Here is a 13,998-nt window from a genome sequence, read left to right as displayed (position 1 = left end):
AGAACTCTAAACTTTCATTTCTAAACAGCTGGGCAGCATTCCCTTAAGAATGAAGCTTCATATAGACTGCAATTAAATTTACTGAGGCCATTTTCATTTTTACTTCTATAGCATCTTCCACTGAAGGGCCTCATTGTTTGTAAAATGCATTAAATTAACATTCAGTAGCCCATATAGTATGGTAAATATTATTCCCCTGTTTCAGATCAGGAAATTGAGTACAGATAAAGCAACTTTTTCAAGGTCATGCAGGAAGTCAGCGGGAGAGCCAGGAATAGATCCCAGCTCTGCCTCCCAGTCCTATGCTTTAATCAAAAGACAGTCCTTTCTCAAACAAAAAAAGGCTTATAATGTGCATCAGGCATACTGCTCCAATAGAGCAAGAGTGACTTCCAAGTCTCTAGCCATTATCCTCTCATAAATCAGGATTCCATGGCCTCTCTCAGATTAAAGTACACCTAGAAGAGAATTACAATCAGCTTAGTTATTTTGGTTTAAATTTCCATGTATACAAGCCTTAAGCTATGTCTACACTAGAGACCGTAAAGCGGCACAGCTGTACCGCTGCAGGTGAGCTGCTGTGAGATGTCCTGTGTAGCCACTCTGTGCCGACAGGAGAGAGCTCTTCTGTCAGCATAATTAAACCACCCCCAATGAGCGGCAGTAACTATGTTGGTAAGACAGCATCTCCCACTGACGCAGCACTGTCCACACTGGTGCTTCTGTCAGTGAAACTTACGTCAGCCATGGGTGTGTTTTTTTCATACCTCTGATTGACAAAAGTTTTACTGACAAAAGTGCTAGTGTAGACATGGTCTTAAATACCCATATATAGCCCTTGTAATGCAGTAATAGCCCCCACCATGTTATTACAAAGGCCAGTTCCTGTTCCGCCCTGAAGACATAGGGATCTGATGGTCCCGAATCAAACAAGCCATCTTTTAGGGTACCCCGTCTTTCAAGAAGCTTAGCCTAGACATTTCTAAGAGACTGTGTGTGGGTGTTTGTAGTGTGTGATCCAGCTGGCTGGGTCCCCCATCCCAGGCAGGTCACATCTTCTGTTATTTGTGATTTTATTCTCAATTTATACAGCAATTGTTATTTAAAAGTGGAATTTTTAATTTAAAAAAAGTCAAAATCCAGGTAAACCAGAAAGGATTATTTCTTCCTGCATTTTCATATTCACTGATTTTTATCCTCCAGCTCTTTTTCAATAAAATATCATTCATCACCCTGTCCCAATCTGATTACACAGGTGCAAATATGCCAGTGTGGCCTTGAATATATCAATGCCCTGAGAAAGAAAAAAGTTAAATGCGTGCTACAGATTCAACCAGGGGAAAAATCCCTCAAAAATAAGCACAAGTGAAAACTAGAGATAGCAGCAGATGGCTGGAGTTCCATTCATTCATCCTTGTCTTTTGCTCCAGTTTAAGGATGCATGAGAACTTGATGTAACTGAAATTGCCTTTTTTGGGTCAAGCGTTGCCTCTCTGTACAATTCATCTACTTCATCTGTAAACCAGTCTCCCATTGTTATCAGCAACTCAAACAAACTTCTCAAATGAACCCTGTCACTCCTATATCAAAGCAAACACAAGCACTTCTGATTACATCTTCTGGATCTGAGCCATTTAGTTTATCATCAAACAATGTAGGAAACTCAAGGTTTCCAGGACCTGGAGCCTCATTTATCATGGCACTATTAACTGGCTGAGCAAAGTGAGGCCCTACACTTAACTCAGTGGCATTTCTCCGTTTGTCTACATGTAACGCAATAACTTTTTACTGCTGCATCCCATAACTTCCAACATTTCAGGGGCTATCATTGTTCTAGCCATCATTGGACAGAACCTATTGAATTTGGTGACAATCAGAAAACTCAAAAAGCCCAATTTCCATTAAAATCGCCAATTGGTCACTTTGAATCTGAGGGTGAAGCAGTGGCCTTAAAAAGGCCTGTAGCAGGAGAGCAGTCACTCTGGATACTGGGTGATGCAGAGACCTCAAGGTTAGTGAAAGGGCTAGGCCCGTCACCCCCAATTCCAGCCTGCCCCCTACTGTGCTACTTGTTCTCGCGTCAGCCAGTCCCCCACACCAAGGCCACTCACACAGGCCCCTCGCCCCCTCATATTCTAGCCAGAACCTATTGGTTTTGGTGATGTGACTAGTGCTTCTCAGTTCCATGTCCTGGCAGAAGTCTGGCCAGGAAGGGTCCAGTATTCTTGTCAGTAGACCCGTGTAGCTGGAGGTAGCTCTCAGCTAGTTTTTCAACTAATTTGCTTAAATGGGAGGTTAGATATCAATTAGTAACTGTCTCAATCCACAGGGTGGAGAGATGGCTACTCGACAGCTGGCTAAAGTATTGTGTACTTTAGTCTGGATGGTACATTTTCTTCTTCAAAGATGGCAATCATTGTCTCTTTCAGGAGGGGGCCCAAGTGATTCTGAGTGGGGATTCCATTAGCCGGAATCTTTCCAAAGAAAACAGGCATATCGTGCAAGTCTTCTTCGTCAACAAAGCAGTCTCTGTTCTGAGGTGCTGGTATCCAGGTTACAGTCCCCCTCCCTGCTACTGCTCTGCCCACAGCCTCGCTTCTCAACCTTCAGCCCTTTATCTCCTGTGTGGTTCCTGTGTGCAGGCAGACTTGTTGGGATGTAGCCCCAGAAGGAAGTGGCTGGGACATGCTAAGCATTGCCCACAGGCTGGTTTGCATATCACAGAGCTTCCTTTTGAGGCTTCAGCCTTGCAAACATGCCTGTAGTTGGCACTTTCTTCCAAAAAAGCTGTTAAAAAGCAGCAATTGCGAATATCCAAATCCCATTAATACTGATGTTAATGGGATGGGACTGGTTCCCAGCAATATTTTGCCATTAATCAAAAGTTGCTAATAGCAGGATTGCAACTAAGCAGAATATACTGTATTTTATCAGGAGAGAGTTTGCTGGCTGGCCCTCTCAAATCAAACTTGGTTCAGGAGGAAAAGTGATAGCTTGGTGTGAGTCCATACATGGAGAAGGTTGCAGTCCTCATTTGAAGCCATAATGTAGGATCTAAGGGTAACACTGCAGACCACAGGGGGCCAAATGACCTAAAGTTAAAAGGCTCCACCACATTACTACAACTTGCAGCAGAAGAATTTGGAAGCTTTCTGTATTGCAGGATGTCCTTAGATTGCCACCAAGCCTGCATCTCAGACGTTGTTCATTATTTGGAAAAGTGCAAGAGTCTGTGAGCCATACCATCAGCTAGTGCAAACTGGTGAAGATAATGTTTCTAGCTCTCTTACTGGCATGTAATACTACACTACTAAGAGTCCACAGAATTTCCCTCTTTTAGACACATACCCTGAGTACCATGAATCTCACTTTGGCCATGACACTAACTTTCGTAGCGTAGTCCTTGCTGAAATTTGCTGGTAGTGGCAAATCCTACCATATAATTGTACCAGAGTCTGTCCTGGGACAAGAAAGCTTTAAGATGAGCCATGTCTAGAATATATCTTAGCTATTCTGACTGTCTCTGGGGAACAAGGGGAGACTTTGAGTCTTCTAGAATGAATCCTAATAATACCAGCACCTAAGTGGCTGATTCTTTGATATCTTCCAAGGTTAAGTACTTGACCAGCGAATTGGTCAAATGAGCAAAAACTCACATTTTTATCTTGTGTGAAGAGGCCACAAAGCATTTAATATCAGTTGGTACATATGCCAGCCCAAATGGCAACATTTTAAATTGGTAGTTTGGGTCCCTATCCCATATCTGAAACACAGAGAGTATCTCTGTACACACGTAAGCATCCAACACCCAGAACACAAAGCCACCTCCATCTCTTCTAAAGGGTGCAATGATTCTCAGCAGCATCTTTTCAAAGTGGTCTCAGATCCAGGATGGCCATTAGCCTTCTGTCTATTTGGGTGCCAGACAGTACTGAGAATAAAATACATTCCTTCTCAACAGGTGACATAGACTTGGAGGCATTCCTTGCCAGAGGGAATTGGAATTCCTGTAGAGACCTTCTCCCTAATGCTGCTGAGCTAAAGTACATCATTAAAAAGAGACAATTTGGTGAACATTTTCTAATCTGACCTCAGCAGCCCCTCAAAGCTGAGAGCCCACATTTCTAAAAGAAGGTAGTACATGAGGGATATTGGGGAGGGAGAGGACCTACAAAAGAGGCAGCCCCTCAACCTTAATTTCATTCAAATGTCATTTTAAAAAAAAAAAAAAGTTACTAACATTCCATAACTGTTGTTCTTCAAAATGTGTTGCTCATTTCCATTCCAATATAGGTGTATGCTCGCCCCGAGCACCACCACTGGAAAGTTTTTCCCTCAGTGGTATCAATCAGGTCGGCTCTGGAGCCCCCTGGAGTTGTGCCCCCGTAATGCCAGTATAAAGGGCCCCGCCAAACCCTCAGTTCCTTCTTGCCGGCTAATTCTGACAGAGGAGCAAGTAGGGGGATTTTGGAATAGACATATCAAAGAACAACAGTTTCAGAGGGTTAATAACTGTTTTTTTTTCCTTCAGGTGCTTCCTCCAGTCCATTCTTATGTAGGATGACTTCCAGCAGTTATGCCAGTGGAGGATTTGGAATTCATTGGCACACTGACTGTAACACCGCTCGGTGATGGTGTAGTGCAATGCAAAAGAGCGGACTGACAACCACGCTGCCGCTCTGTGGATGTCCTGAATTGGAACTTGCATTATGATGTGCTGGTGATGCTTGAGCTCTGATAGAATGGACTGTCAGTGGAGGAGCCAGGATCTTTGCTAGGTTGTAGCATGTGCAGATACAGGTAGTGATCCGCGATGAAATTCTCTGGGCTGAGACTGGACTGCCTTTCATTCTGACTGCAATGGCTATGAAAAGGTGAGTGTGGACTTCCAAAAGGGTTTAGTCCTTTTTATGTAAAATGATAGTGGATGCCTATCATCGGGCAAGAGGAGCCTCTGTTCCTCCCTGTTAGCATGCGGTTTCAGATAGAAGACTGGTAGGAAGAAGACTGGTAGGTTACTAAAATTTTGAGACCACATTTGGCAGGAAGGCTGGGTGTGGCCACAGCTGAAACTTATCCTTGAAGAAGACCAAGTATGGTGATTCTGCAGTGGGAGCTCAGATCTCTGAGACCCTTCTGACAGAAATAATGGCGACGAGGAAGGCCACCTTCCAGGATAGATAGAGCAGAGAGTATGTTGCGAACAGTTCAAACGGGGGTCCTGTTAGCCTTGCCAGCACCAATTGAGGTCTCAGGGAACGAAAGGCTGGCATACCTGGCGGTATAGCCACTCCTAGGCCATAAGTAAATGACCAAAGACTGAGTTTGAGAAGATTGACCCTCAGTTCACCCACAGGTGGAAGGCTGAGATTGCAGCTAGATGGACCCTAATAGATGATTCTGTTAGGCCCTGCTGTTTCAAGGGGAGTAGGTAATCTAGAATGAAGGGCAGTGTTGACTGAGTAGGCAAAACCCCTTTATACGCTGACCAGACTGAGAATCTCTTCCACTTTGTCAGGTAAGTGGCTCCAGTGGACCGTTTCCTGCTTCCTAGAAGCATCTCGCAAACAGGCCCAGAGCATGCCAGTTCTGTGGGGTTCAGCCATGGAGCTTCCATGCCATGAGATGAAGCGACTTGAGGTTCGGATGATGCACATGGCCATGGTCCTGAGAGATCAGGTCTAGAAATGGGGGCAGCTGATTGGCATTTCCGCTGAGAAATTTAGGAGGATGGTGAACAAGTGCTGATGTGGCCAAGCCAGGGCTTTCAGGATAAGACACAGCCTGTCCCTTTTGACCTTCAGCAGGACTCTGTGTATAAGAGGAATAGGAGGGAATGCGTAGAAGAGATGGACTGTCCAGGGAAGGAGAAAGGCATCTGAGAGTGAGCCCAGGCTGTGGCCTAGGAAGGAGCAGAACTGAAGACACTTCCTGTTGTGCTTTGTCGTGAACAGGTCTACTGCGGAGTTCCCACCTCTGGAAAATGGTGCTCATGACATCTGAGTGAATGGACTACTCGTGATAGTTGGAAAAGCATCTGCTGAGATGATCCATACCTCGTTCTGTGACCTCAGGAGGTAGGAGGCTTCAAGATGGATCGAGTGCATATGCAGAATTCCCATAGGCGGAGAGCTTCCTAGAACAGGGAAGAGGAGCGCGCTCCACCCTGCCTGTAAAACACTGCCATTGTGTTGTCTGTAAGGACCAACATGCAGTTGTCCTCCAACTGGGGTTGGTGGAATACCTGGCAGGCTAGGCACACCGCCCTCCGTTCCCTCACAATGATGTGGAACGAGAGCTTCTCCAGGGACCAGAGGCCGTGAATGCTGATGGTCCCCAAGTGAGCCCCCCATCTGATCGCTGATGCGTCTGCAACAAGAGACATTGACGGTTGGGGCCTCAAAAATGGGACTCCTTCACATACTGTCCATGAATCCAGCCACCAAAGAAGGGTGGCAATCATCGAGGGGGGAGCAAGACCACCTTGTCCAGATGATGTCGGCCTGGTGAGTATACTGACGTCAGCCAAGTCCGGAAAGTCTGAGCCAAAATCTCGCATATTGAACCACATAGGTACATGGTGCCATATGCCCCAGGAGCCTTAAGTGGTTTCTTGCTGTGCTGATGAGGTGATTCCTCAGGCTCTTTATAAGCGCCCCTAGAACTCTGAACCAGGTTTCTGGGAGAAAGGCTCTGGCCTGTGTCAATTCGAGGACCACCCTGATGAATTCTATTCTTTGAACTGAGGAAAAGGTAGATTTCTGCATATTTATCAATAGCCCCATGTCCTGGAACGTTAACTGTATTAACTCCACATTTCCTTCCACCTGGACCTTGGACAGACCTTTGATTAGCCAGTCATCAAGACAAGGGTAGACCTGAACCCCTTGTCTCCTCACAAAGGCTGTAACAACTGCCATGCACTTCACATGAATAGTTGAGGGGCCGCTGACAGGCCGAATACGCACAGTAAATTGGTAATGCATGTGGTTCACAACGAATCGTAGGAACCTTCTGTGTTCCCAAAAGATTGCAATATGAAAATACGCATCCTTCAAGTCAATGGCAATATACCAGTCCCCTGAATCCTGAGACGGGATAATGGAACCCAAGGAGACCATGTGGAATTTCAGTTTCTTCATGAATCTGTTGAGTTTTCATAGGTCCAAGATCTGTCTGAGGTTGCTGTTGACCTTTGGGATTAGGAAGTAATGGAAGTAGAACCTTGGCCTCTTAACTGCGGTGGAACCTCTTCCACTGCTCCCGGCCTTTAGGAGCAACTGCACCTCCTGGGCTAGAAGTTGCTCATGAGAAGGGTCTCTGAAGGAGGACTGGGAGGCAGGGGAGGAAGGAGGGGAACAACTGAATTGAAGGGTGTATTCCATTTCTATCATGTGTAGCACCCAGCAATCTGAAGTAATGCTGGCCCATGCCCAACAGAAGTCGGATAACCAGTCCACAAAAATAGGGGAGATCAGATCCACACATTGTCCTGGTATGTTGTCTCTGAGTGTCCCATCAAAAGTGTCCCCAAGTGTCACTGCTTAAACCTCGCTGATTGTCTTGAGGGGCAGGCACCAGGGCTGACGAGGACTGGATCAGAGGCCTCCTCTTATAACCTCTACTCTTCCCCTCCTGTTGTAGTCTTGTCTCTACTGTGGTGGGTAGAAATGGGCCATCCATTGAGGCTTATAGTGCTTGGTGAGAGCCGGAGTATGCAACCCCAGGATTTCAGGGTGGCTCTAGAGTCTTTCAGACTGTGCAGCTTAGAGTCTGTTCGCTCCAAAAAGAGCAACTTGCCTTCAAACAGAAGGTCCTGCACCGTCTGCTGCCCTCCTAGAGCAACCCTGAAGACTGAAGCCACAAGCTTCTTCTCATGGCTATTGCCAAGGCTATGGATTGAGCTGCAGAGTCTGTCACATCCAAAGCTGCCTGGAGGGATGCCCTTGCCACCGATTTCCCCTCTTTGACTAGAGCCGAGAACTCGCCCCTGGACTCCTGTGGCAAAAGCTCCTTGAATTTGGCCATTGTGCTCCAGGAGTTGAAATCAGAGCGGCTCAGGAACACGTGCTGGTTTGCGATCCTGAGCTGGAGGCCTCCAGTTAACTATACCTTCCTGCCAGAAAGGTCTAGTTATTGGCATCCTTGCCCTTGGGAGTCAGCCCTTGCTGACCTTGCTGCTCCCGCTCATTAGCCGCGGAAACTACCAATGAGCCAGATTTGGGGGAGGAGGGGAGGTGTACAGGAATCCACACCCCTTGGGAGGGACAAAGTACTTTTTCTCCATCCTCTTTACAGTAGGTTGCAGGGACACAGGGGCTGCCAAAAGGCCTCAATGGGGTCCAAAATGGCATCGTTCAAAGGCAGAGCCAACCATGATGGCCCTGCAGCTGCCAACATGTCCACCAGGGCGTGGGAGAATTCAGAGATCTCCGTTGCCTCGATACCCAAGTTCTTGGCTACCCTCCTGAGGAGTTCCTTGTGCACCCTATAGTCATCCTGGGAAGGCGCTATACTTGGTCCTCCTCTCCCAACGAGTTGATGGCAGGAAGAGGAAGCCTGTACCGGCAAGGGGCCTTGTTCCTCATCCTCTACACCAAATGGATCCCATGGGGTCGGGTCCTGCAGTTCAATACCAGGCTCGGCACCGAGGCCTGGTGTCTGCTCCAAAGGAGCAGGTGGCGGGGGCTCTCAACTCTGACACAACGGAGTAGGACCTCCTGGACTGCAGACCCTGAACTGGCTGAAAAGTCCAGGAGTTCCAGAATGGCCACCGTAGTGGCATCAGCCACTGCACTGGTGTCCAGGTTGTCAGCAGGATGCCCTGGCTCAACTCAGCCATTAGGTATCGCCAGTCGCAGTGGTGTCTGCTCCTGTGGGAAGCGTATTATTCCGCCTCAGAGTCCGACTCCAAGGAGTTACTTCTCAGACACCAGGGCGGAGCAGTGCCATTCGTGCTGGAGAGTGTTGACGGGAGGGAGACCAGTGCTGTGACATCAGGGCCAACCTGCCTTTTGACAGCACCTGGGGTTTCAGCGCCACGGTGGTCCTTGCTTCCAGTGCCGCTGCTGTCAGCTCCCACATGGCAGGGGATGGTGGTACCAGGAGTGACAGCAACTCCCTCACCACCTCAAATGCCTCCAGTGTGGGTGATAGCATCAGGGATGTTGAACTCTTGGCACAGAGTCCAAAGATGCTGGACTCAATGGCGCCCTTCCCAGGTCCGGAGTCAACAGTACCGTACATACCACTGGTGTCTCAAAATGGCCCAGCACAGGTCACACTCTGTCAGCATCTCTATGCCCCGCAGACCTTGGGGTTGGGGATCGCCCCAGGGCAGTTTTTCTCTGCTTCTTTCTTGGCACCAGCCATGGAGAGGGGTGCCTAGAATCCCATGCCAGAGTTGTCTTCCTTGGCACCAGGGATGAGTGTCAATGCCAGGAGTCTCGGGCCATAGTTGCAAAGTTCTTCCTCAGCAGCAGAGAAGCGGAACAGCGTTGCACCTCGCTTATGGACACCGGGGCGCTTCTTATTGAAGCCGAACTGCTTGGTGCCAAGTCAACAGGATGAAGCACTGCCTCCATAAGAGAAACTTGAATCTGGTGGCCCTGAAGTTCTGGGCCTGAAGCCCTTGCAAATCCTGCAATGCTCCTGCTCGTAGGCCTCCCCCAGACACTTGAGGCAGCTGGAATGTGGGTCATAAATTGGCATTGTCTTATGGCACAACACAAATGGCTTGAACACCGGGGACCCAGGCATATCCCGGTACCAGGAAAGGGCTAACCCTGCTAAGCCGGGTCCACTACTAACTAACTGAAACTTAAACTCTAAAATAAGAGCTATTTACTGATAATCAACACAGTCCACTGAGAGAGGTACTTATGGGAAAACGCAAGGTCGACCAGCAGTCCCAGGCGGTAAGAAGGAACTGAGGGGGCAGTGGGACCCTATATATTGGCGCTATGAGGGTGCGACTCCAGGAGACACCAGAGCTAACCCAACGGACACCACTGAGAGAAAATCTTTCCAGTGGCGGTGCTCAGGATGAGCACACACCTACGTTGGAATGGATATGAACAAACAATTGAAGAAGAAAAACAGGGTTATTGCTGTTTGTAGCTAAAGACACTGAGGACCCTTCAGATTCTGTTGCAAGGGAAGCATACCAACTAACTGGAGTGAGTATTGAAATTCTCAGCTAAATCAATTAATGGCCACATATCTATCTGAATTAGATAGGGTATGCAGGAGGAGGCTCTCTCAACCCTGGGGGGTTTTTTAAATTATTTTTTTAAGTTTTGAATTTCTGCTTCAAACTTGTGTGATGCTAACACAAACAACTTTGCATTTTGTTTACTTTTTCAAGTCCTGAAGTTTAGGGTCTTTCTTGCTACCCATCCACATGAACCCCCACGTTTTTTTAAACCAAGAGTCCACATTTTAACATTAACTACAGGCACTTTCTAACATTCCTCTAGGAAAGCAGAGACTGAAATGTGGTGCCAAATCTTTCTGTGGTAGTTTATAAGTAATTTGGCTGCATAACTAAACATGAAGCACACATAAAGAACAAGGGAAAAAAAGCCCATCCTTTGAAGGGAGAGTAAATTTAAAGATAGCTGTTCAGGTAGAACCGCCTTCCCCCAACACATACCCCACCCCCACAAATCAATAAGAAGATTGGAAAATCAATTAAAGGACTGGTAACCAAATGTCAACAAAATCCACACACTTTTAGACGGTTAGCATTTGATACTGTCTAGTAATCCCATTAGCATCATGCCATTAAGTGAAGCATTCAAAACAGTATTATCACCAGACACACACTAGCACAGTAGTACCACTCTAGGGCAGGGTGGGGAAAAAGATCAGCAATGCTGACAAATGTGTACCAAGCAAGTAGAATTCAAATTCTTTTATAAGGAACCATATTTGTGCTAGGGGGTTGCAGAATATTTAAAAAGTACTCTTCAGAACACCACCTCAGACAATTTTTTTAAAAGGACACATTCAACCAGTAAATCTGGAAGAAATTTTCCTCCATTGGCTTCTAAGAGTATTAAGGTAAGTCATCCTCAGTGCCTACAGTATAAGTGGCCTTTCCATAAGGCTTTTATAGAAGAGGTATATCCATAAAGAGTCAGTGGGATGTGCAGAAGGCACATGCAGACATGGATGCATTTATGAATGCTGTGTATGAGGTTTTCTATTCTCACCCCAGTTACCTGGGTAACTGCTGAATGAGATCCGACCAGTAACAGTCTTTGGATCAGTGATGTTGAAGTCCCAGTGTTTATATATTCTCAGCGTAGCTGCATATGTGAACCAGCTGGAATGAGCAAAATAGATGTTTTCATACCCAGGGAGAACCTAGAAAACAGAAGCAGAACAGTGAGTAATCCTGATCCCTGTAACACTCTCTATTCTACACCAGTAGAGCTGGAAAAACAATTTGTTACAAATAACCCATTTGATGGATTTTGCCTTTGTTCAAGAATTATCAGACTATCACGTTTGAATCTGTTGTTGTAATGAGACATACTGGCCCTTTAAAGCCAGAGAGGGGATGTCTGGGAGGCCAGGCTACCCCCTTCCAGGAATTCTGGAGCAGATAGGAGCCTAGGAAATGGCAGAGGCATGTGCTGGGAGAGAGCAAGTAGTCCCCCGGTGATAAATAGTGTCTGGGAAAACCCAGGCTACTGTTTCTTTAGGGCCTGGGACGAGGAACTCTGCAGTGTAGGGTAGGACAAGACTCCCTTCTCTGTTAGTCAACCAGAATAAATTCTGAGAAAGAGAATGGCATACAACCTGATTCTTCCCTCACTCAGAGAGAGACGTGAGCAGTGGAAACACTGCTTGTCTGCTGATCTCTCCCAGCCCACAGGAGAAAAGTCTGGAGTGATGTGACCTGGCCTCCAAAGTGGGGGAGGAAGGCTGGAAGCCTTCACCTTAGATAAGACACCTGGGAGGAAAGGATTTTTGTTATGAAGGTTTTGTTTTGTGTTCTGTTTGGGTTTTTAAAAAAATTTGTTGCCAGCCTGAGTGGAACCAGCTAAGGGCAATTGACAGGAGTCAGCTGGGAAAAAGCTGCCCTGTGGGGGCAGCCAACTAAAGCTGTTAAAAATTAGTCACTGACATTTCTGGGAATAATCATGGTCATTTGGCTGTTTACAAGCAATTAGTAGTAATTATTTGAAATTAGTTGGTTATTTTTTATTGGACACCATCATGATGTGTTTCTGTTCCCTGCGTACTACTTAGAAATCAAGTTTCCTGCTCGAATATCCATATTTATAAATGCAAAATTTGCTTTCTACAAACAGTATTCAATGTTAGCTGAAAATATGCTGTTCTTCTGAACATTCCTCTTGGCAAGTTGGTTAAATAGAAAGCAGAGAAGGCAAAGACAAGGAACCTTAGCACTGTAAAAACAAATTTGTTTAAAAATGTAAATGTATATTGATAGAATATTTTTTCTAAGTAGCCACTCAGCTCTAATATCCAGTGTTCATCCAGAAGCCACTTACAATAAGTAAATAACTGACTCTTCTCCAGGTTAAGCTAAGGTTCCTGAGATGGGACATTCCCCACACCAAAAGGGAGTGTCCCATAAATCTTCAGATCCCAACTGAAACCCTGAGAATTCCCCATTTTGCCACCTTCATCTCTGAAGCTCCATGTTGTGGCCACCATCTACAATGAGTTTCCTTCCAAAGCCCAACAACACAACCTCTCTTTTAAAAAAAATAAATACATGAAAATCAAACCAACAGACTGCCTGTTGGTCTAGATGGTATTCCTTCCTCCTCCCTAGCACACTGTGTACATATCTGCGGTGATTCAACTCCCTACCAGAACAGGGAAGGAGACTACCACTAGAAATGAAAAACAGAGATTTCTAACCATTTTTATATTGCACCTATTGCCATAGTATCTTAACGCTTCTCCTGGATGATAGTGCAAATCACCAGGCTCACAGCCTGCAACACCATCTTTATGTAAGCGGGAGAATGGTCCTGCTATTGTTGGGAACTTTCCTGGCTCATACACTACCCCAGTGGAGTTGGCTAGCAAAAGGATCTGAGCCCTTGCTCCCACTCCCTTTAATCAGAGGCCTGACTGCCTCGAAGGCTCCCCGCCCACTCTCCTGTGTGGCAGAGTCCCCATAACCCCGACAAGGCTGGGCCCAGGACTCCTGGAAGGCTCAACCCCCAATCTTGTAGTGGTCACTTAGGACAGGGGTCTGGGTGTCCCCACTCCAGGGAGCTCTCTCCGCATTGGATGTTTCTCTGACCCACTGATCGATGCATACAGATACAATTTAATAAACAACAATCAATTAAAAAAATAAAGAAAAGAGGAGAAAGGTTAAAGGAAAACATCTAAGGCTGCCCCCTGACCCGGAGGCACCACACCCAGTGTCTCTGGGGTGTAAGGGACATTCACAGTCTGTCTCTCTCACACTGCAGGCCTCCTGCCTGGCTGCGCTGCAGGGATGCTGAGAGTCAGACACGTGCTCTGGCAGTGGCCACACGCCCCCAGGCTGTAGGGGGCAGGGCCCTTCTCCCCAGTGTCTGGGTCACGATCCCCTCCGAGGCCTCTTGGCTGGTGGTGTCTCCCTGCAGCGAGGGTCCCCTTTGCACTCCCCAGCTGCTCACTGCACCAGGCTCCAGATGGCTCCAGCCCCACTCTGCATCAATGCAGCTCAGCTCAGCTCTCTGGGACGCTCCTTGGGCCCCTCTGGTTCTGCTGCTGTGGGTCAGCTCAGCTCGGCTCGGCTCTCTGAGCTTCTTCTCTGGCCTCCGCACCCAGGTCCAGACGGCCCCGGCCCCAGCCTCAGCCTCAGCTCCGCACTCTGGCTGCTCCTCTGGTTCTGCTGCTGTGGCCCTGCTCAGCTCAACTCCCTGGACTGGGCTTCTTCTCTCATCTCACAGTCGCTGGTTAGCTCGGCCCCACTCTCTGCCCCAGCACCCACAGGCAGGCAGCTGCAGCTCACAT

The 13,998-nt window shown here is 47.2% G+C and overlaps 1 protein-coding gene across 2 annotated transcripts in view; it reads right to left on the bottom strand.

The window, feature by feature from the left end:
• PLBD1 (phospholipase B domain containing 1) overlaps positions 1-13,998 on the bottom strand; it is a 56,559-nt gene that overhangs the window by 15,611 nt on the left and 26,950 nt on the right. For both annotated transcript variants that reach the window (XM_067559058.1, XM_067559057.1), the window contains exon 6: positions 11,226-11,370. In XM_067559058.1, the coding sequence (XP_067415159.1) occupies positions 11,226-11,370 (145 nt within the window). The remainder of the gene's footprint in view (positions 1-11,225; positions 11,371-13,998) is intronic.

Source organism: Emydura macquarii, unplaced genomic scaffold, assembly GCF_026122565.2.
Source record: "Emydura macquarii macquarii isolate MOO-44397 ecotype Brisbane River unplaced genomic scaffold, CSIRO-AGI_Emac_v2 contig_2205, whole genome shotgun sequence".
Lineage (NCBI taxonomy): Eukaryota > Metazoa > Chordata > Testudines > Chelidae > Emydura > Emydura macquarii.
Note: the sequence above shows the minus strand (reverse complement) of the source record. Positions and strands in the feature narration are given on the sequence as shown.